The 25,852-nt window shown below is 24.7% G+C and overlaps 1 protein-coding gene across 1 annotated transcript in view; it reads right to left on the bottom strand.

Moving 5' to 3' along the window:
• LOC122504153 (headcase protein) overlaps window positions 1-1,942 on the bottom strand; it is a 272,373-nt gene extending 270,431 nt beyond the window's left edge. Inside the window, exon 1 of the mRNA XM_043615084.1 lies at window positions 495-1,942. Within this exon, the coding sequence (XP_043471019.1) occupies window positions 495-1,249 (755 nt within the window). The 5' untranslated portion in view covers window positions 1,250-1,942. The remainder of the gene's footprint in view (window positions 1-494) is intronic.
• Window positions 1,943-25,852: the final 23,910 nt, after the last annotated feature.

The raw sequence follows: 25,852 nt of genomic DNA, 5'->3' as shown, positions 1-25,852 counted from the left end.
AATAAAAATACCACTTGAAAGTTAAATTCCAAAAGTATACTTCACACGTCAGATTTCAATAAATTCTACTATAGATTTGTTGACCTTGAATTTCTGATCATTTTAACATTTTCAAAGAGAAGGAATAATTTTATTTCGAGAAAAAATTTTAATTTATTCCTCAACTAAATGAGAAAAATTGAATTTTAGCACCCACTCGAAGTAATATTTGTTGAATCAAAATATTATCTTTAAGCGTAAATAAACGCAAGTTTTCAGCTTTAAAAAGAAGGCAATTTGTAAATTCTGTTAACTTATTCAGCTTTTAAAAAGAAGGCAAACTTATTCAGAACATTACAAACACGCCAATACACTCGACATTCCATAAAAAGAAAATTGAGGTTAGAATCGGCAATTATCTCTTTCAGAGTCAATTAAAAAACATCTGTTAAACATCAAAAAAAAGAAAAAAAATGTACCAAACACAAATAAATAGAGAGAAAAACCAGACTCACCGAACTCTATCGCTGAAGAATTCCACCTTACTCTTCTTCTTGACAAGAGCCTGGGGTTGATGAAGAGGGCTGACGCTAGGCTCGCTGGATGCTGGCGGTGAGCTGGACCCATTGCTTGATGAAAGAGAACCAGCCCTTCCTCGTCCATTCTCAATAATCTGCATATCAGTTCCTCGACCTCCTCCATTCATATGATTAGCATGTCCCGGTGGTCCAGCGGAAACAGCAAGACTCGGTCTTGTATTTTGTCTATTCCTACGCTTTTTCTTCTTCGCCTCATTCTCCTCGTGACGATTTCCATTCACATGATTAACACCTGGTGCCAACCAATCTAAATCCTTCTTCAAATGTCCACGGCCACAACGACATCCACAAGCCTTGAATGCCAAATCATAACCCTTCTTGGTCCAAAGATTCTGATGACGTTGACGCTCTGACCAACTTCTGGCACGTCCACAACTTTTCAAATATGTCAACACCGTCTGCTCCCATGCGTCAAAACATTCTCTATGCATAAATTGTCCCACTGGACAATTATCATTATTACACGTCACTTTAATCACATCCTGAAGTGAATTCATTCGAATCAATGCATCTCCCCGAAGACATTCACCACTTGGAATACAGCAATGTGTCGTATTTGAATGTTGACCATTAACAATAATATTATCCATGGTGTCGTGATTGAGACTGTTGTTTGTTGTTGGATCAATTAAAACACCACCATGCCCATTGACCTGTCGTCTTGGGGCCATATTATTCCAAAAAAAACTCCAGTCTCCCTTTTTTTCCTTTATTAATAAATCCGTTGTTTTGCCTTTGACAAACAAAAAAAATTCACAAACAATCGTCTAATGTAGTCTTGAGCACTATTTCATTCCAACACACCCTTCTCAACTTTTACACCCCAACTGTTTCTGGAACCACGTGTCTCGAAAAAAAAACCCCACACGGAAACTACCCTTCGAGAAAAATCCACATATCATCCAAGTCTTAGGGATTCGAAACGGGAGGTCAAGGTCACTGGGCACACACGCGAATTTCGTAGAGAAATCAAGGTCACTAAAGAATTATTATAACGCGAATGAACTTTTTCACGGAAATGTTAAATAAAATTGAATTCGATTAAAAATATAAAAAGCGAGTGTCAGGGTCACCACCGCAGCGCGAGGGACGGAGGGGCGGCTGCGGGGTATTTTCGATCGAAACACTACCAGGTCCTCTATCTCACTATTTATTCTCACCCTTGATAAAAAAAAAGTCCTTCAACTTTGTCGCGATTTATCGCATGAATGATAAAAATTTATTGAAAACATACACACGATGCAGGAAAGCCGGCTTTTTGCCTTTTGTTGAGGCACAGCTCTTCGCACAACGAAAAACACTCGCTCACACGTAGGGTGTACCAGTCACTGAGACAGTGGCAGCATGCCGGCTCAAGGCTCGGCGCGGGCGAACGCGAAAGTGAGGCCCCATTGGGTGAAAGCGAAAGCATGTGGTGGGGGTCACGGCTAGAGCGCCAATCGATGCGCGCCATTTTCGTCCCTCCGACAACGAGTACATCTTCCTTCTCACTCTACCGAATCCACTTCGCTCTCTCTCTCTTGCACTACTTGGTGATCTTCTCCGTCTCGCACCGCTTCCAATATTGCGTTGTGAACTCCATGCGTGTGAGTTGGATTTTATTGTGTTTGAGACTTCTTTTTGCAAGTGTGCGTGCGTGGCTGCATACGAAAAGTCTCGTGAGGTATGTTTTCTCACATATATAAGCAAAGATGTAAACAAAAATACATACCGAATTTAATATATATATTTTTGGAAGAAATTTACAATTTCGAAAACAAAGTTTTTATTTAAAAGAAAATGCTGTTTTTTAGGTTATCGGAAACTCTGGCGCGAAATTATATATTATTTAACCACTAACAATTGAAAAGCACTTTGTATTTATTGTAATGAGAATGAACCCGATAAGGTAAAGGTACCAAATATGAAACACTTTATGCTTGTTTTATGCATAATAGATTCCTAATCGAGAGTGTATAATTGCAATTGCAATCGTTAGAATGAGGAAGAGAAGGACGGACATATTTTGTCCTTCTCTTACTCATTGTCAATATAATTGCACCGATTAAACAGGGATGGGTAGCAATATTATTGCGAAGAGGGAATATTACCTGAACAATGAGAATATAACCGACTAAAATTCTTCAGGAGAATTTACGAGAATTTGTGTATTTATATACCTTTAGTTTCTAAATTGGATATTTTTGAGATTTTAACTATAAAGCAATTATTTATATAAAATTATTATTGATAATTGCTTCTAAAAATTTTTTAATTATTTAATTAATGGACTTTAATTGTGACGCGCTCCCAAAAAAGTGTTAGGTTATGTTTATAATTTTTGATGTAAAAATACAGAAAGAGAATCAATAACTATTACAAATTATTGATGTTCAAGTTTTCATAACGTCCAAAATATTCAATAAAAACTGGTTTAAAATTTAAATAAATAAAAAATAACTTTTAAGCAAGAAAAATCAAACACAAACATAACCTATAATTCGTTTGCATCTTAGGTAACTTTCTTGGGAGCGCGTCACAATTTGTTTACCATTTTTTATAACAAAACCAACAATATAAAATCTAAACATAACCTTAAAAATCTAAACTTTACAATAATTTTTAAAATATTATTTATTTTATTCATATTGTGTCAAATTTTTTACTATTTGATAATTTTCAAATTAATATTAACTGTGAATTATTCATTATTTTATTATTTATCAATTTTTGTTTAAACAATTTATTTTTATTTGAAAATAGAGAAGTGCGTCCAAAATAGAGTAAATTCTCTTAAATTCTCCGGAAGGAAAATATTCTTGGTCATATTCTCGAGAATATAACCTTACAGCAATATTGACAACATTTCTTTAAAGTTTCCAATATTAAGAAAATTTTCTCAATATTGCTGCAGTGTGAGTAGAGCTTTAATTTTAAACAATTAAATTCCACCATAGCGCACAATTTGTACAAAAAAATTTTCCCCGTTTTGCGAAGTTTGCAATGCAAATTTGCTGCGAACTTGCTAGAAAATTTCCGAATTTTGCAATGCAAACTTACGGCAAATTTTCTAAAAAACAGTGCTATATGTGGAATGCAAACAAAAAATGTTGATTTAAATGTGAAATTTATCGGGACAATTTGAATAACAATGCAAAAATACCTGAGTTTTGAGGTTACGTTCGTTATACGTTTGCTGCAGGTTTTACACCTAATCTCGAATAATACGGAAAATTTATTGAATAGAATAGAATTTATTATCAATAAATAGAATTTAATTATAAAAAAAGATTATATTAATTTTACTATTTGTAATATTGCTTGATAAAAGAAAAAATTAGGAAAAAGTGTCACAAAAGTGCACCTTAAAAAAGTGGGCGAGTCCATTATGAATTTGCTCACGTGTTTACAAAAACAAAAAAATTCTCAATATAGAAAATTTATTCAAATAATAAATAGAATTTAATTATCAATAGCTATAATTATATTAACTTTATTGTTTTCAATAAAGTGAGTAAAAAGTGCCATAAAAGTGAGTACCTTTACCTTACAAAAGTGGGCGAGTCCATTACAACAAAGTAACTGCGATTTGTTCACGATTTTACAAAAGTCAATTAAAAACAAATCTAATTACTACTTTTTTATTTGTTTTATAAACCCGAACGGTATTAATTTACTAATTCAACGACACGAGTTGAGACTGTTCTGCAGGATAACGAGTATTCGATAAAACTGAATTGTAATTTTTGTAATTAAACATTTTACACACAATACAAAATGAAGTTTGCCGAATTGCCGATTGAACCACGAACTGTAAAGTTGGTACTACTGCTCGATCTGTAGGCAGATTCAGTAGGCGCCATAAGACTGTCATGGCCGCCATGGCAGTCACCATATCTTTTGCTCTGTGGACGAGTTTAATAATTTGTTAAAAACGTTAAAAGTGTGCAAAATAGATAATTTCGTTATTCCGATTCATAAGTTTCACAATTCTCAATCACATATAGATAAAGTGAGAATTTGGTTATATTTTACAGATATATGCCGCACTTTATTCGGCGCCGAGAGCACGCGGATAAAAATTGTCGAAAAATGTATTTTGCAGTTCACTGAATCATTAATCCTTGTATTTGGTAAGTAAATAAGTTATAATAATTTATCTATTCATGAATATTTGGAAATTTTTGTACTAATTTCTGTGGAATATTTTGTTTGCATTACAGATTTCAACAATGCGTTTTTCGTCGACGTCAAAAGAATTCCGCAGTAGAACAAAATCATAACATGGGAATTTTGTCGGAAAAAAAATAATAGAATTACTGTTTAGTGGAAAGTCTTATTCGGTAAGTTGAATAAATCTTAAAAAAGTTATCTATTAATACTTGCAAATTTTCTACTATTGGTGGGCGAGTCCATTATAATAAAATATAAATAAAAATAAATAATAAAGTTCTTCACGTAATACATAGTGAAATTGTTTGCCGATCGAGCCACGAACTGTAAAGTTGGTACTGCTGCTCGATCTAAAGCCAATTTCATGTCCATGGCGGCCATGACACTTGTCGAAAATGGCGTTCTATTTACAAGTTTAATTATTGTTAAAAGCGAGATAAATGTCTATTATAAAATAACGAGAATAATTTAATTATTCCGGTTCATAAGTGCAATAATTCTCAATCTCAACTGAAGTGAAAATTTGATTATTATTTTGCAGATAAAATATAAAAACGTCACTTTTCGTTGGCACTATGAACCGTAACCTGTAAACGCACGGATGAAAATTGTGAAAAAAATTGTATTTGCAGTTCATTGAATCGTTATTAATCTTTCTATTTGGTAAGTTTCAGTAATTCAGAGCAATTTATTTATAAATACACGAAAATTTTCTATTTTATGCTTAAATTTTTTTTTCAGATGTCAACAATAATTGCGTTTTACGCCAGCGCCGAAAGAACTTTATCGAAATAAAAAAACGAATCTAAAAGTGTGGAATCGGAAATTTGTCAAAAAAATACTATTCAGTGAATTAATCTTCAGATGTTTTTCTATTTACGTTTTTCGTCAGCGTCAAAAAAATTTTATCGCAATAACAAAGCCTAAAAATGCACAATTGGAATTTGGCAAAACCTGGAATTACTATTCAGTGAATAATAATTATTCTTCAGATGTTTTTCTTTTTGGTAAGTTATAATAATTTTTTGTATTCTAAAAATATTCTAATTTCTAATAATTAAATTCATTTCCGAATATTTGGAAAAAAGCTTTTCCTCTTTTTTGTTACAATAATCTTATTATTTTTACAAAGATTACATTTAAAAAAATTTAATAAAATTAAAATCACATTTTAAGTATAATACATATAGACAAATTCAGTCTGGAAAAACAAATTATTCCTCTAGACAAAATTTCACTTCATAAAGTAAACAAATGGAGATAAAAGAAAATTAACTGTTCAGATAATAGAAAAAATTGTTATTTCAGAGAAAATTCACTCAAGTGTTTTATATTTCGCATATAGAAATAATATTTCTCATTCAAATGAAAGATTATTTCTTAATAATTAAATTTTTTAGATTTTCAAATATTAAAATTGCTTCATATCTTTATTGAATAGCTTTTAATTCAAAAAAATATTCATGGAGAAATTCTTTTCAGATGACCCACCGAAAACGTAATTCGCAAATTCCAATAACCAAAATGTGCGAATATATGGAATATTTGGAATGATTATGGAATTTATGGAATAATATGGAAGTGAGTAAAAAATAATTTTGACCTCAACCCTGATATATAAATAACCATAGCGCATAAATGAAAAAAATCCTCAATGTTTTCCACTAAATCGGTGAGTTTTTATTTATCTCTTTAATTAAATAGTAATTTCAAATTCATATTATTCTAAACGTCTCTATAGTGATAATTTTTCGTATTATGCTTGACATATACGATATAGGAAACATTTATTAGAAAATATATATTAAATAAGTACAAATTTCCGTGCGCATAATAAAAAAATTATGCACATAGTAAAATATTTTATTGTATATATATTTTAATATTTTACCATCTCTAACGTGCATTGAATTATTTATTAACACATTTCAATTGGTATTTGAAAGTGCGCAATTTAGAAATGGTAATAAAACAAACCAAGGGAAAGTTAAAAGTAAATTAAAATTGAATAATTGTTTAAAAAAAAATGTTTCCTATACATAAAATAAAATTGAACGATTACCCAAATAATTATTATCAATTAATGTACATTTTGATTGAATATTTTAATATTTTATCTAATCCGGCAATAAGTACATAATATAATTTCAAATCAGTAAACTGTGGATCTAAAAATAATCTATTTTCTTAGTTTGTGTTAATATAATTATTTATTAATTATATTGTTTAGAGAAAATAAAAATTGGGAAATAGAAAATAAATAGAAAATTTACTTTTCACCAAATTTAAATTTTAATAAATTAATAAATAAATATAAAATATTTATTATTAATAATTAAATTATTCAATTAAATTTATTATTTATTTATTAATTATTAATTTTTCAAATTTGAATTATTAATCAAATTATAAATAATCATTAATATATAAATAATTAATTAATAAATCAAATTAAATAAATAAAAGATTTATTTAAAATAAATAAATTTTGCCAGTAAAATTTAAAATCGAAATAAATTTGTGATTTTTTTTTAATATATCAATGGGAGTCTTTGTTTCGAAGAACTTAAAATGAGAACGGGATTTTTGAGGCATAAATATTTAGGTTCCCTCACACACTGTAATTCGAAAATATTTCTCTAAGCTTTAAACTATAAACCGTCGAGCGTTTGATCATTGATCGATCAATGAACTTTTGTCGATTATATAAGCAACCTATTTTTTATTATTTGCAAAATAATTCCACTATTAGAGGGAAAATTTATCTTATTTAAACATGATCCATTTTTTAGTTTTCGATTCATTTTTTACTAAAGTAATAATTTTTTTATTTACTAATAACACATTTACTGAATGAAGATTAAATATTAAAATATTAGAATATTTAAATTATTTATATTTATTCTATAATATTATTATTATTAATATAATTTTAATCATTATCACAATCATTAGTGCCATTAACGATATTAACGATATCAATAATTAATAATTTTATTGTTAATAGTTTTAATTTGTTTTTTATTTGTTTTAACTTTCTAATAATTATTAATTATTAATTATTATTAATATTGTAATCGTATTTTTTCAAATTTGAATTAAAAGTTTTTTTTTTTTATTACTGATGGCGAAAAATTATTACAATGAGCTATTTACTTAATGGTTAGGAACAATTATTAGAGAGTATATATTTTAAAGTGTAAATCTAGACGCGGTTTAATCCTTTGGAGGCATATAGGCCTTGCAAGAGTATAGACAACTCGGGAGGGTCTAAATTGCAGGGTAGACCTGCCTAAATTTAGCCCAAGGTCGCTTGTATACTTACACGACCACATTTCAAGCACTTTTTTTTATTTATTTTTTAATTCTTCCGACCCAACTTCGATACTGAAGTGCCAAGCGACAACTTATTTATTATAATGTTACGCGATGCTCTGACAAAGCTTTATCATAAATAAGCTCATATTTATGGAACCTTGCGTATAAAAAAATGTCTCTCCCTTTGAATTTAGGGATTCGAAAAGATTTTGAATTATATATAAACAAAAAAAAGAAAATAATTCACAAGACTATTTTTGAAAACGTATTTATTAGAAATTAAACCGAATTTCAGTTTAAAATAAATTTTGTACCTAGATTTTTATTTTTTATTTATTAATTTATATAAATTTATATAAATAAATAAAATAATAAAATCTAAATATAATGATATTTAGAGTTTATTATTTTATTTATTTATAAGTGAAGAAATTTAAATTAATATCGCTTTTCCGTTAATGTTTGGAATAAATATAATAATAAATATATATATTTATATTGATTATTTATGTTAATATATTTATATTTATTTATTTTATTTCGTATGAATTAAATACAAAAATAATTGAAATTTACCAAAAAAGGAGGAAACAGTAAAATTCCTATTTATTCAACTTTTTTTTTTGAAAATTTAATCAACTTTAAGTGAAAATTTGCAAATGAAATAACTATAAAGAAATTTATTTAATTATACATTCTGGTTAACTGCTTTTTGCAAATAAATTTGTATTTTTAAATCAGTAACATGTGTTTAATTTATGAATTTTGATGTCTGTTATTAAACTTATTTTTGCGTAGGTGTTTATACAGTTTGTTTATTTAGTTGGTAAATGTAAAGAGCTGTATATATTAAAAAAGAAATGACAAAAAGGACTCATGTCAGTGTAATAAATTTGATAAATATTTTCTTTTCATAATTCAGTGAATATTTGTTAATTTCAAATGCATTATTAATTAAATTAATTTATACATTGCAAATTTCCACAAAAACAAGATTATAAATTTAACACGATTACCTTTATATCAATCGAGAAAGAAAATAAGATTTGTCAAAATCAGAAAATTAATTCCAAAAACGATTGTTAATTTAATATTGAAAAATTTTATTTGTTTAATTTATTAAATTATTATAAAATTAAAAAATTACTTGAATCAAATAATTTTTATTTAAATCATTTAAATGCATTTGCTTCAATTACAGAATTTATTGTCTCAAATACAATTTATTTGATTGAAATAAAAATGATTTGACTCACATAAATATTTATTTGATAATAGACAATTAATCGGTTATTTAAGTAAAATAAATTTTTTTTTCAGTAAAAAATAACTAATTAATAATAATAATAATTAATAATAATAATAATTAATAATAATAATAATTATTATTATTAATAAATAATAAATAATTATTAATAATAATTACTAATAATTAGTTATTTTTAACTAATTGAGATTAGTTATATATATATACCTAAAGTTTTGATATATGTCAATAAGAGAATATGAGAAAAATATACATATTTGTCCTTGTATAAAATTTTTTCCCGACCTCCGCATATAGCCCCCAGTAACATTGAAAGTTTTAAAATAATATATAAATGTACGATGACGAAAAAAAATAAATTATCTCATTTTTATTAATTACCGCGTACACGCATCTTTCGACAAGTATTTCTTTTGCAAATGCTAAGCGATTTATAATTCACGAGACTTTGACTGTCTAATTAGATTACCAAAACGAGTTTTACGACACTTTTATATATCGTACGAGAAAAATGTTTTATTTACGGGCGCTATTTATATATGCAGCTCGCTACTTGCGTCACTAAATATTTATTTAAAAAAAATAAGGGGAAATGAAATAATGCACTACACGAAAGACTGATTCATGAGATTCTAAATAATCAAGAAAAGAAAAAAATACCCCCTTTTAAATAAAGACATATTTTCAAATTTCACTCTCATCTATTTTCTTTTTTTTTTTTTATGTGTGTGACGAAATTTCTTTTTCTCTTGTTTGTTTTTGTTTTCAAAGTATATATTTATCATTGCTGGATGAAATATGGAATATTAGTTGGAAAATTATTTTCAGAAATGAAAATGAAAATTATTTTTCAAAATATTACAAGAAAATTGAAAATTATGTTTTGAAGTAAAAATGAAAATATTAATCTATTTTAATTTAGAAAATAATTCTAAAATATAATAGAGAAAAATAGAAAATTATTGTATAAAATAAAATAGAAAATTATGTTATTACCTGTACTATCTTTTTTATTTTATAAAATAATTTTCTAATTTTTTTTTTGTAGGAAATAATTTTCTATTTTGTTTTAAAAAATAATTTTCATTTTTGTCTTAGAAAATAATTTTCTGTTTCTCTATTTTATTTTGGAAAATGATTTTCTATTTTACTGTAGAAAATAATTTTCTATTTTATTTTAGAAAATAACTTTCCATTTTATTTTAGGAAATAATTTTCTATTTTATTTTGAAAAATGGTTTGCTATTTTATTTTCTAAGAATAATTTTCAGTTTTTCTATTTTATTTTTGAAAATTATTTTCTAAAATAAAATTGGAAATTATTTTCAAAAATAAAATAGAATCAAATAAAATTTGTTATTCTAAAATAAAATTGAGATACAGAAAATTATTTTTTAAAACAAAATAGAAAATTATTTCTTACAAAAATAAATGGTAGAAAAATAGAAAATTTTATTTTTGTAAATAGTTTTGTAAATAATGTTCTATTTTATTTTAGAGAATAATTTTCAATTTTATTTTTGAAAATAATTTTGAATTTAATTTTTGAAAATAATTTTCAATTATTTTATTTTAGAGAATAATTTTCAATTTTATTTTAGAAAATAAAATAGAAAAATTGAAAATTATTCTCTAAAATAAAATAGAACATTATTTTCCAGAATAAAATAGAAAACTACTTTCTTAAATAAAATAGAAAATTATTTTCTATTTTAGAAATGAAATTATTCTGAAATGAAAGTTACGTCAAGAACATCTGCTTTTCTTTCCGACCTTCGCCTCTATCAAATAGCAACCAAAATATACTTAATACGAGCAAATATATATATATATATATATATAAAAGAATTACACAGTGAGAAATGGTTTGATAGCACTACTTGTGTATAAAGATAAGAAATGACGCAAGAAGAAGATACAAAGTTGCTTTAGTGTGTAAAGTTTTTTCTCTGCAACTTCTTCAGTTGAATTTTGCCAAATGTCATCCATGTATAATTTCAGATAACTCGCGTACAGGTCAGAAAAAAATTGAATAACATTAATTATCAACAGTAATGAACTTTTTTGTTTATGTAAAATTATAAACACTAAGATACTAAATTTATAACTATAGTTATAATTATAGTGTCATAATAAAGTTAAAATTTGAATCAAATTCTCAACAAATACTCTGTTATTCTTATTTTTCTTTTTTTTTTTTGCTCGTAAACTTAAACACTAAACAGATAACGACAATCATTGAGACATTGAGGCGCGGTTTTCATTTTATAAATTAAAAAAATTTCTGATTCATACAAGGAATAATACAATAATTCTAAGTTAAATTTAGGACCATTACTAAATACGTGATTACTATTATTTTAGAACAATTTTAAATTTTTTCCCCAATTTTTGAACTTTAAATTAAAAAAATTTTACTTTAAAATATATGAAAGAATTGAGAAAGTACATGTAATTGCGCAAAAATGAACGGAATTTAAACAAAATCATAAAATCCACAACATTAAATCACAATACTTATAATTATTCGACTATTAAACATATGAAAAAAAAATGGTCTCGAAACAAAAAAAAGTGAAATAAATATTTGACTTTTTCGAACTAATAAATGTAGTTTGAAAGAGTCCAATTTTTATTTGTCTTTTTTTGTTTTGAATTTATGACAGTGTCCAATTTTTTTCTGTCATCATTTGTCTTTTATGTAATTTTTTGTAAAATAAATCGATAAATATGAAACAAAAATATGTTGTGTATGAGGTTAATGCTTCTCAAAAATTCAGTTCATTTTTGCAGCTGTCGTTGAGACTGTTGACCTGAAGATATATATTTGGTGTATGTCTCCTAAATAAACGCTTCATATCTGCGATATATCTTTGTTTGTTAAAAGCACGCGTCAATGCACACGGTACACAAAAATGACATTTATATTTGCATAATAGATATATATGTGTTAGTTCATCAGACATTTAGATTGAATATAAATCAAAACTTAAAGGATCGGAAAAAATTGAATTTTTCCTTTTTTTCATACCTTGAGTATCACAGATTAAAATTTTTTTTTCAATTTTTCAAATAACTTCTCTAAATCTCAATCCAGTTTGATAAATAACGAATTGTTAGTAAAATTTTGAATCAATTTTTGTTTCATTTTGTAATTCTGAATTATAGTTGAAATAATTAATTATTAGTAAAATAATAATAATAATAATAATAATAATAATAATAATAATAATAATAATTAGTTATTTTTTATTTATTATTAGTTATTTTATACTAATAATTACTCTCAAATTTGGAATTAGTAAAAATAATTACTAATTTGAATTAGTGAGTGACTTTTTGCTTTTGAATTAGAATATGTTAGTAATAAATAGTAATTTCTACTAATTTATTAGTAAACTTTACTAATTTTAGTAAATAAATAACATTGAAAACGCTCAAATCTTTGAAAATTTATTTTTGAATAATTTTTCTAATTCAATTTTTAAAATATACAATTAAAAAAATTTTAAATAATTAAAATTTTGTAAAATTTAATTGAAGATAAAACATTTTTTTTAAGTATTTTATTACAATTTTTGAAAATTACCTAACTTTTAAAGAATTTTAATTAAAAATTTTGGAAATAATTGAATTCTCAAAAACTTTAATGAACAATCTTGAAGTGTAAAATTGAATAAAAATTAATGAATTATTTCGTTCTAATTTTTTAAAATTCAATTATTTTCAATATTTCCGAAAATTCAAATACATACAAAAAATAATAACATTAAAAATTTTTAGAATTATTTTTAACATTTTGGAAAAAATAATCATATTGAAAATTTTTAATTAAAATTCTTCAAAAAATTATTTTTTTTTTAAAACTAGACAAAAATTCAATTATTTTCGAAAAATTAAATTACAATATTATATTTATAAATACTCATTTTTACAATTGTTTTATCATAATTTTTTAAGACTCAATTACTTTCGAATAAAGTAAATTAAAATTTCTAAAAATTTCCTGTTTTAGAATTTTTGAGAAATTATTTGTAATTTTATTAAAATTCTTCAAAAATTTGATTATTTTTAAAAATATTTTTTGTAAAATCTCAATTATTTTTAAAAGACTTTATCAAATTTCAATTGTTTTTCAAAAAATTTTACTACATTTAAATTATTTTTTTTAAAGATTTTACCAAATTTAAATTTTTTGGCCATTTTTCAATTGTATGTAATTATAAAACTATTGTCTTTCAAAAATGATTAAGAAATATTTTCAAAAAGTAAATTTTACGAATTTCTTTATTAAGAACTTCCAAAAAATTATTAAAAATTAATATAGATAATATAGATATAGACATGAAGTTTAGTTAAAAATTGTATAGAAAATAATTGAATTTTTTGTGGAGTTATGGTTTTAAATTTTAGAAATTATTAAATTTCGGAAGTTGAAATTTTTTAAATTTTATTTCCTGTGAAAAAAGAAATTAGAAGTGTTTAAATATTTATTTTGCAAAATTATTTAGGTTTTTATTAATTGAATTTAGAAATCAGTGAGGAATCAGGGAAATTCGAATTAGTAAAAATTTCTACTAATTTTTAGTAAAATTTTACTACATATTTAATTCAGTAGTTATAATTGATTTTACTAAAGTTTCAGTGAAATATTACTAAAAAGTTTACTAATTTGAATTAGTGGACGACTTTTCTCTCTAATTAAAATTTAGAGAGAACATTGAAATGCATGAAAATTTGTTTCTACTTAAATATTTTGAAAAATTACCAAACATTTAAGATTTATTCATTATTTATGAATTAATTTTTTTTAATACACAAAATAATGTCTGGATTTTATTAATATTTTTCAATGAAATACAAATTAAAATTTAAAAGTAATAGTAGCAAAAGTATGGCACAAAATTTAGTAGAATGTACATTAATTATGTGAATACAAAAAATAATTGATGGGGTATATAATGTTATTACACGTTGTTCTTATCTGGATAAAAGAGGATCATCAAGATCACTTTCGTGCAATATAAGATAATGACATAAATACCAAAGTGTAAAAAGGATCGCAAAGTGAGAAAACATTTTAGATAAGATTTTTGGAACACGAAAGATTTACAATGATGTATTTCGATAAAGAAGTATAGTGAATCAAATCGAATTTTTGTAATATTTTTTTCTTTTGCAGTTCTATAGTTATGTGTGTGTGTGTGTGTGTGTGTCTTGTTAAAATTTTCGCGCAGTTAATCGTTTATCTTGATTTATGTTATCGCTGGAAAATAATTCATTGTAAGTTAGTAAATTAATTCGAGACTTGAAATATTTATATATATGAAATTACGAATAATGTTGGGCTGTATAACAAAAACCGGATTACATTTTCTAAACACTTTTTTATTTCGTTGTGATTTATTATTTCAAAGACAAAATAACTTTTTTCTGATTTTTAAAGAGGAGAGAAATAATGAATAAAGTAACTTTTAATATTTTCAAAGTAAAACTTACAGAAACTACTTATTTATTTTATTATTTATTTGATTCAAATAAAAAATAGTTTCATTTTGAAAAATTTTAGTCACCGGAAGCAGATTGTTAGAGGAATCAAACAAATATATTTGTTTAACTCTACAGCATTTATTTAGTTAATTCAACCAAAGTTTAGCTATTCCAAACAAATTCCCTGAGCGTAGATAATATTTTCGAAAAATTCCTCTCGAATTGTTCAATTAACTGTGCGCGCGCTAAAGTAAATAGTATTTTTGAAATATGATCTCGGAGCGCATGTAACGGAATGCAGGTCAGTCGGTTGCGGAAATTTATATAGATATATATCGAATAGGTAACACGAATCCTGTCGAGGAGTAAACTTGGTATACTACTACCCCCGTTGGCGAAACGAGGTTCGGATGGATAATCCGAGGTCCTTGAGAGGGTCTGGATAAAAAAGTTGTTTTGATCGTTTCGGGTTTCTAGGATGAATGAACCGTTTCTATGGTGTTAGGGTTAGAAAACCAGATGTGCTGCGAAACCGTCAAATGGCGTTCATGCGTATATATACATATATATATGCTGAACGAATGCTCGCAATTTAAAAATATTGTCCACCCCTATAAATGTGTGGTATTACGTATATATATTCGTATAATATATATATGTAATATTGCCAATAACTTTCACTGATTTTGAAACAGGCGAAAATGTATTGATTTCAATATATTATTCGCTGTTTATTACTTTAAAAAAGGAAAAAATTATTTGAGACAACTCTTTGAATTTAAATTGTATCTGTATTATACTCTGTAATTCTGAATAAGACTTTTGACTCAGTTTTTTTAAGGATATCAAATTGAGACAAAAAATGTATCATTACGTTTAAGTTTTTCAATTTCATATTTCCAAAAATTCTAATTTTTTAAAATTCAATATTTTCAAATATTTTGAATTACATATATTTCCAAATATTCAAATACATACAAAAATAATAACATTTCAGAATTATTTTTAACATTTTGGAGAAAATAATCATGCTCAAAATTTTTTATTAAAATTCATCAAAAAATGAATTAGTTTTTTTTTTAAATAACAATCTTTTAAGAAATTCAATTGTTTTCGAAAAATTACATTAAAATATTTTTAAAAACAACTTACTTCTTAGAATTCTTTTGTCATAATTTTTTAAGATTTAATTGAATAAAGCAAACAAAAATTTACTTTTTTGGACTTATTAAAATTCTTTAAAAATGTTATTATTTTTATTTTTTGAACATATGTTATACTTTAATGAACTTAAGAAAAGAACGTGGACGCAGTTACAATTATTATAAAAAATTGAATTTTCGTATTTAAATATCCATAAATTAGTATTATTTAAATAATTTATTTTTATACAAATAATTTACAGTATTTTTATTTAGCAAAAATTTTTCTAATATTTATAGTAAAATTTTACTATTTTATTTAGGAAAATTTTATTAAATTCTTTTAATTTGGTTTTTGTTTTTAAAAAATTAATATTTTGCCTAAGAAGTAACTAAAATATTTTTATTCATTGTTACGGATGAAAAAAAAATCGCAAATTATAAAAAACTAATAAAATACCTTCTAAATTTTGAATTAGTTAAAATTATGTATTAAAATTTGAATTAGTGACTGACTTTCTGCTTTTTAGTTAGTAAATTTTACTAATAAATTAGTAGAAATTGCTATTTATTTATTTACTGACTTTTTGCTTTTAAATTAGTAAATTTTACTAATAAATTAGTAGAAAATTGGAAATTACTGTTTATTAATAAAATTTACTAATTCAAAAGCAAAAATTAAGTCACTAATTTAAATTAGTAAACATTATTACTAATTCAAATTTAGTGAATATTATTGTACTCTCTAAATCTAAATTAGTATTTTTCTACTAATTAAACTAATTACATTCCGCGATTAAATAGCGAAGATTTTATTAATTTTTGGTAGAAAACTAGCAATTTTCAGTAAAAATCTACTAATTTTTAATAATAAAAAGCTACCAATTTATAGTAGAAGAAAATTATGAATTTAATAGTAAACTATTTATTATATAAATTAATGCAATTAATTAAAAAATATTAAATGAAAACTATTAAATAAATTGAAATTGATAACTATTTTTGTAATAGTTGTCATTTAATTATATTTTTATTTAATAATTGATTCAATTATTTGCATTATTGTAAATATTAAGTATTTTACTATCAAATTAGTAATTTTTCATTAAAAAGTGTAATCTTTACTGTAATTAAAATTCACTAAATTAGTCAAAATTCTACTATATTTGAAATTTGTATAAACTTTTATTGATTTCTGATAATTTTGAACTGAAAATTGATGAGTGAAATATTTAAAGCTATTATGGCAGTTTTCTAAAAAAAGAGTTAATTTTTTAAAAATTGAATTAATTTCTTAAATCAATTCAATTAGATTGATTAAAATTTTAATTTTAATTACTCTCTAAATCTTAATAAGTGGAAAACTACTATAATTACCATAGTAAATTCGTAAACAGTTGACCTGGCTAGTCTCTAAACTATTGAATTATTAGTCAAAAGTCCACTAAAAATTACTAAAAAAAAAAAAAAAAATTAAAAATCTAAAATTACTAAAAATTGAAGTAGTGTTAAAAATAACTAATTATTAGTAAAATCGTGGATGATTTTTTGCTTAAGGAATTAGTTAAAAATAACTAATTATTTATTAGTAGAGAATCACTAATTAATAGTAAATAATAAATAACTAAAAAAATAGTCAAATTTCACTAATTGAATTAGTTACTACAAATTTTAGTCATTTTTATAGAGAACCTAAAAGTGGATTTAACTAATAATTAGTCATTATTAACTATTACATTAGTAAAATATTAGTACATATTTGAATCGCTGACATACTTTTTACTATCAAATTAGTTATTTTTAACTAATTCAAATTTAGAGAGTAGATGTAAATTAAATTAATTAACATGGAGAAGAATTAGTTTGCTATTAAATGGATAGCACACTTTTAGCTTTGTCTGCTAATAATTAGGTTCCTCGGCAAAGAAATTTGTTATGTAATTATTAGCTGTATTAGCTAAAAATTATTGCTATCCATATAACAGAGTTGCTTGACTCGGAGTGACCGTTGACATCAATACTTAATTAGCTGCTATAAGGTATAGCTAAAAATGGTCTAAAATATCTAACATTTCTCTGTGGAATTTTTGTATTAATTTATGCACATTGAACTTGAAGATTAATTAAATTAAGAAATAAGTTTGCAATCAGAAGGACACTCAAAAGTGACGTACTTGTATATCCCTAATTCAAATTTAAAGGCAGTTACAACCAATTTAAGTCACAACCAATTTAAATCGCAAATAGTTAATAAAAATTTTCGCAGAAATAAATAAATATTGTATTAAAAATACCAGAATGGAAAAAAAATTCTCTCGTTGATTGCATTGATGTTAGTCGATCCTATGAGGAATCAGAATGAGGAAATATATTCCTGTGGAATTGAAGCGTTCCAAAATGTCGTCCATAGCGGCCAAGCGTAAGAGGGAATTTGAGGGGCAAACTGAGTGGGTGAGTGAGTGAGTGAGAGAGAAAAAGAAAAATCAGGAGAGTCGATGAGGGTTGCACGTCGAAACCCTCGTGCAGGCATACATATATATAGTGTACGGGTGGGTGGCACGCAGGGGTTGAGGTTGTGGAGTTGGGGTTTTCTGAAGGTTGAAAGCACCGGGTTGACCATGGGGTGGGAGTGGAAAACGATGAGGGTTGAGGTCTAGGTTCAGGGGCGGCAATGCCAAGTGGGCGTATACTTTCGTTTTCAGTTTGCGCATGTGCTCAGGGCTTTTACTCAGAGCCCACTTTCATGAATTTTCCGCAGCTTTATCCACCATCGCACTCCCTAAAGCAATGCGAACCTTCATGGGATCGAAAATTACAGGGCGTAGCTGATGGTTCAAGCGTACCAGCCAACCAACCCCTTTTCCCTTTACTATCAGGCATTGCCAACAAGGGTCTTGTAACATTTACCTTGCCTACTACATCAATGGATTTTATTTTTTATTTTTTTTTTTTTTTCAAAAAACATCCATTGTACCTATATACGCAATTTTCATCCAATTCTTCCAAATTCACATTTAGTTTTCATATTCACATTTGCTTTTCAAATATTCGCATTTAGTTTCCTTTTTTTATATAATATATATATGAGAAATGCATGTGAGTGACGTATATATCAGGGAGGATTGGTTTTCTTTTGTTAAATATTTTTGGCGAATTGCCATTTTAAAGAATTCTCTGTAGTTGCTTGCTTGAGATTGAAATTTCATTTCTAGAGATTATCCCCAGGCTTCGGATATGCTGTGTGCGACTTTTTCGACTATTTTCAAAAAATGAGCCTTTGTCGACTTATTTAAAAATGGAATGCGACTTTTTCGATTTTGCAACATTTCGATTTTCTTAACGTGTTTTACTTTTTTTGCAAATTAAATATTTAGTAAATTCTACCACAATTATTTAATAAATTAATTTTTTCGATTTTTGGAAATCTTTTAGAGCATAAAACGAGGAATAAAGTAAGGCTTAAAAATTAAATATCATAGTGTTAACTTGAAAGTATCAAATAGCAACGAATTGATACCAAAACTGTGGATCAAATCGTAAATTGTTTCAAATTTTTCGTATCAATATAGTTGCATTTATGTCTTCTATTATGTATTTACATTAAAAACCAGGGGTTGGTCAATCAGGGTGGCCACATGTCAGTAAAGTCATAAAAATGTCAGGAACAAAATTTTTTGGTCAGGAAAATTTAGAAAATTGAGACTTTTATCGATTTATTTACAAAAATTGTGAATTTCTCGATTTTTCTTCCAAATATTGCAACAGAATACCACATTTTGTAGTATAAAATGCAACTTATTTTGATTTTTATAGTGCGAAAAATAACTATAAACAAATTTTTCAAAAATTTATTTTTTCTCATTTTTTATGATAATTTTTCTACAATTAAAATCTTTTTGAATAATTGAAATTTTGCAAAATTTTATTGAAAATAATTGTTTTTTTTTAAATATTATTATTACAATTTTTGAAGACCAACTTTTGAAGAATTTTAATGGAAAATTTTTAAAATAAAATTGAATTATCAACAAATTTAATGAAAATTCTTTAAATGTAAATTTAGAAATAAAAATTAATGACAATAAGCTACTAATTTTTTAAAATTTCACTATTTTCAATAACATATTTCCGATAATTCAAATACATACAGAAAATAATAACATTTTAGAATTATTTTTTATATTTTGGAGAAAAAAATCATGTTCAAAATTTATAATTAAAATACATCAAAAAGTTAATTAATTTTTTTCAATTATACAAAAATGCTTTTAAGAAATTCAATTATTTTCGAAAAATTCCATTAAAATATTTTAAAAAATCATTCTTGGAATTGTTTTATCATAATTTTTAAAGATTCAATTATTTTATTTATTTTTTATCATTTTTTAACATAATTAAATCTTTCAAATATATCTGTAATGAAAATCTTTTTGAATAGTTAAAATTTTGTAAAATTGAATTGAAAATAATTTATTTATTTTAAGTATTTATTTACAATTTTTGAAGATCAATTTTTGAAGAATTTTAATTGTAAATTTTGAAAATTGTACATAATTAAAAAATTATTATTTTTCAAAAATTTTTTAAAAATATTTTTCAAAAATTATTTGTAAGAATTTCTTTATTATAATTTATTGATAATATTATACTTTAATAACTTAAGAAAAAAAGATGGAAAGTTACAATTTTTATAAAAAATTGAGTTTTTATATTTAAATAATTGAATTCTTGAAGAGCTTTCGGTAAATTATTTAAAATATTTGATTTAGAGTTGAAGTTTAGTTGAAAATCGTATAAAATAATTGACTTCAGGAAGGGTAAAAATTGTAATTATTAGAAATCATTAAAATTTAAAAATTTTATATACTCATACTTTATACTCATACTCAAATTTTCATATTTTTCTGTAAAAAGAATTTTGTCATATGGAAAATAATTTTAATGTCAGTAAATTGTCAAGGAAAATAATGACCACCCTGTCAATAAAATTTCTTTATTTTTATGAGATTTTGAATCCATTTAGTAAAAATTGAAAATTTGTGTTTAAGATATGACGAAAAAGTTCGGATAATGAAAGTTCAGATAAAATAATTTACAGTTCGGATAATCGAGGTTCCACTGTACTTTTATTTGGCCTAAATTACATTTGGTTCAAATAAAATTTTTTTCTGAATGAAGTTATTATCGAGATTTATCAATATTGTCAGTTAAAGAATTAATTGATTTTTTATCAAAGAAATTTTGCTCTCTTAATTAATTAACTTACGTGCAAATGTTGATTTACGCACATTTAAAATCGCAGCTAAATGAAAACTGACACAAACAGAATTTAAGTCCACTTAAAAAAACTATTGAAATATAAATAAAACATAACTTCTTTTTTGGATATAGAAAAAAGTATAATAATTTATATAAATGCGGCAAGGAAAGTTTCTTTCCCCTTGAGTATTATGAAATTTTTGAGGGCAAAGAATAAAAAAAGAGAACCTTTTTTATATGTCCTGTTTCATGGGAATGAGTTGTATCACTTTATTATGCGCATGTATATAAATATTTCTTGCTAGCAAATATGTATTTATACAAATAAAAGCAAATACCCAATGGGAAATTTACAACTGGCGTAGTACTGCGCCAGCACTGGCAGCACTGGCGGCAAGGCTGAGAGCCAGCACTGGCATGGCACTGGGATGATAACGCCGTCCGGCGCTGCCGAAGTACTGTCTGTCAGTGCTGCCAGACAGCGCTGGCGCAGCACTGGACCAGTGCTGGCTGAGAATATTGCCGCAATAAATGCCGTATTGTTATTAATTAGTCGTAAATTCATAATTATAAATAATTTAACAACAAAATGGTAAATAATATTAATAAATAGTTATTATTCATAAAATATTTCTCTTCTTAAAGAAATTGTATTAAAGATGGAGACTAACAATGGATATAGTAAATGAAGTAGAAAAAAATTGTTTATAACATTTAAAAATTAAATAATAAACAATTACAGTAAGTGTGCATTAGATTTTCATATTTTAGTACCTAACGATTGGAATCTAGAAATATCGCAAACCTATGAAAATAAACAAAATTGCTGACGAGGGGAATCGAACCTACGACCTACGGACTAACAGACTAACGCTCTAACCACTATGCTAACGACACATGTGTACAGTAAAATTTTAATATCTCAGTATCATTCAGACATACAATTATTGAGTCAAAGATGAGAAAAAAATAGGGATACGTTAGAAATAATAAATTGAAATAAAATAAATTGAACTAAATTTTTAATAATTAAATTACTTTACTTATTGCATTTAACATTTTACGAAATTCTTAAATTACGTGGTAATTTTTTAATAATTTTTTATTCATAGTAAGAAGTATAATAGTATTTTAATAGGAACCAAATTATTATTGAGATTAAAGTTTAAATTTTGTTTATAATTTTAATTTGTTTAAATAATATATTATTTACAAAATTAGACAATTGTGTTAAATTGTTATTATTAAATTTAATAAGAATAAAAAATGAACAACTGAAAAGTAAAATATTAATTTTTTTCAATAAATTTATATTTATAAACATTTATAAACTTTTTTTATAATTTTTTTCAAGTTTATGTCAAAAAAGCAATGTTGGCAAAGAGCGTTGTGAACAATTTTTCTATACTCAGCCAGCACTTGCCGCCGTGGCTTGTCCAAGCTCTGGCGAAACAAAAATTCTGTACTGCGCCAGCACTAATTGTCGAGGCTCGGCTAGACTACGCCGAACAATCGTCTGAGTACTAAGCCAGTGGTGAACATCGGCACTACACTGGCATTTCCCATTGGGTACAAATAATGTCCATGAAAGAGTATTAATATATATGTAGTTGTCGTTTGGTCTTTCATGTAAGTGATTTCAGTTACACAACCAATTTTGGGGATCCCATCTTTTTTTTTCTCTTGCTGTATATCGGATAAATTATTATTTAATACATATATATATATATATATATATATATATATATATATATATATGATATAGATTGCTTCAGTGCGCCGCATCGTAAATATTATATTATATTATAATTCACTGGCGTAACATGCCGCCTAAATGTCCTGACAATAATAACCGCAATATATGTATAATATAGAAGCGTGTATTTCGCTTAAACGAGGAATATATATATAGCACATTATTGTTGGGGCTAAAAGTGCATTATATTGATCTACACAAAGTATATACAATTTTCGATGTATACTTTTTTTTATGATGATAGAAATTTTATGAGGTGCACACACAAAAAAAACAACAAAAATTATACTAAAAGTGCGCGCGCGCGGTCGTTATTAAAACGCGTGTGTATAAAGAAATTTTTATTACAAGTATTTTTTGCATAATCTGTGAGGTTTTATATTTTTTTTTGCTGAAACAGGAAAAATTCGTTGTGAGAAAAAGAAATGTGGTCTATAACATTATTAGACTATTTTTTCTAAATATTTTGCGCAAAAATGAATTAAAATTATAGCATAGTTTTTCTAAGGATATCAAATTGAGACAAAAAGCAAATCAAAAGGGTTGCGAAGCCGGGAATAAGCCAGGAATTTTATGCCAAACCGGAAATTTTTTTTACCAAATTAAAAAAAGTTTTATTATTTTAATTTGTTTTTAAAAAATCGCTTTTTATTTCCATTTTTATAGATATCTATATACTGTTCTCTAAATTTGAATTAGTTAAAAATAATTAATTTGATAGTAAAAAATCAGACACTGATTCAAATATAGTATGTAAATAAATTTTTAAAAAATTATCGAATTAATAAAAATTTTATGAAATTCAACTGAAAATAATAAAATTTGTAAAAGAATTTCATTAAAAACTTTTTAGCAAATCGAATTTTCAAAGTATTTTAATTTTATAATTGATAAATAATTGAATTTTATAAAGAGTCACTATTTTTTTTAATAAAATTGAATTTTCGCAAAGTTTTTTGAATATTCTGAAAAATAAGGTTTTTGAAATTTTTCAATTCTGTTGTTTCAAGATAATTAAATTTTTATGAACAGATAATTGCAATTTTTTTACATTCTATTAAAAATAATTAACTTCTTTTAAAGAATTTTATTTAAAGTTTTCGAAAATAATGAAGGGAAGCTAGTCACCGTAATTATAATTTTATTTTTAAAAATTTCTTCGCAATATATTCAATTATTTTCATAAATAGTAAAACTCATTGCAGAGTTTCAATTATTTTTAATACAATTTTAATTAAATTCCTCGAAAAATGCAATTATTCTTAAAAATTTTATAAAAATTCCTCGAAAGAATTCAATTCTTTCTAGAAACTAAAAAAGAATCTTCTCATGAATTCAATTATTTCCATACACTCTAAATCTGAATCAGTGAAATTTTCACTGATTCAGATTTAGAGTGTAAATAGCAAAATTCTTTAGATTTACTAAATTCTTTTGAATATTATTTTAAAAAAATATTCTTGATAAGAATTCAATTATTTTCATAAATTTCCATTAAATTCTATTATTTAATTCAATTATTTTTTAAAAAGTAATAAAATTCTTCTCAGAAATTCAATTATGTTTAAATTTTTTTTAAATTCTACTAAAAATTTCAATTTTTTATAAATAATTGAATTGTTCTCCACAATTCAATTATTTTCAAAAATTGTAATAAGATTCTACGCAAACATTTAATTATTTTAATAAATATGTATAATAACATTTTTTTGAAGGATTAAATTACTTTTATAAATAGTAAAACTCATTGCAGAATTTCAATTATTTTTAATAAAATTTTATTCAAATTCCTCGAAAAATTTAATTATTCTTAAATATTTTATTAAAATTCGTCGAAAAAATTCAATTATTTCTAGAAACTGAAAAAAAATCTTCTCAAGAATTCAATTATTTCCATAAATAGCAAAATTCTTCAGATTTACTAAATTCTTTTGAATATTATTTTAAAAAAATATTATTCACAAGAATTCAATTATTTTCATAAATTTCCATAAATTTCTAAAACAAACAATTCAATTATTTTCAACAGAAATAAAATTCTTCTCAGAAATTCAAATATGTTTAAAATTTTTTTTAAATTCTCCTAAAAATTTCAATTTTTGAAAATAATTAAATTATTCTCCACAATTCAATTATTTTCAAAAATTTTAATAAAATTCTACGCAAACAATTATTTTTATAAATAATAACATTTTTTGGAAGGATTCAATTACTTTTATAAATAGTAACATTCTTTGCAGAAATTCAATTAGTATCAATATACATTTTAATAAAAAGGACGGAAGAAGTTACCAATCTCTCCAAATCAATTTTTCTAAGTTTCATAAATTAATAACATTTTAATAAAATTGAATTAATCAAATTTTCAATTATAATTATGAATAGACAAGAATTTTTTAAAAAGTTAAAAAAATTCTTTTGTTTAATTCAATTATTTTCCAGATTTTTCATTAAAATTATTACAAAAAACATTATTTTCAAAAAATTTGATGAAATTTGTCAAAAGAATAGAATTATTCATAAAAACTCTAATAAAAAAATTTGGAAGCTATTTGTAGACTTATTTATGTTCGAAATCAAATAAATTAAGATTTGACGAGAAAAAAAACCGGGAAAAATTAGGAGAAAGCCGGGAAAAAACCGGGAATTTTGTTTGAACGAAAATAGCAGACACTATTAGACTATTTTTTCTAAATATTTTGCGTCAAAATAAATTAAAATTAGCACAGTTTTTCTAAATCAAATTGAGGCAAAAACGAATCAAAAGTGTTGCGAAGCAACATTTTGATTCGTTTTTTGTCTCAATTTGATATCTTTAGAAACTTGTCAGGAAATCTTTAGTTATGTCCGTATAAAGAAACCTCATAGTTGGCTAATTCTTTTCCTATTT

Source organism: Leptopilina heterotoma, unplaced genomic scaffold (genome assembly GCF_015476425.1).
Source record: "Leptopilina heterotoma isolate Lh14 unplaced genomic scaffold, ASM1547642v1 Lhet_281, whole genome shotgun sequence".
Lineage (NCBI taxonomy): Eukaryota > Metazoa > Arthropoda > Insecta > Hymenoptera > Figitidae > Leptopilina > Leptopilina heterotoma.
Note: the sequence above shows the minus strand (reverse complement) of the source record. Positions and strands in the feature narration are given on the sequence as shown.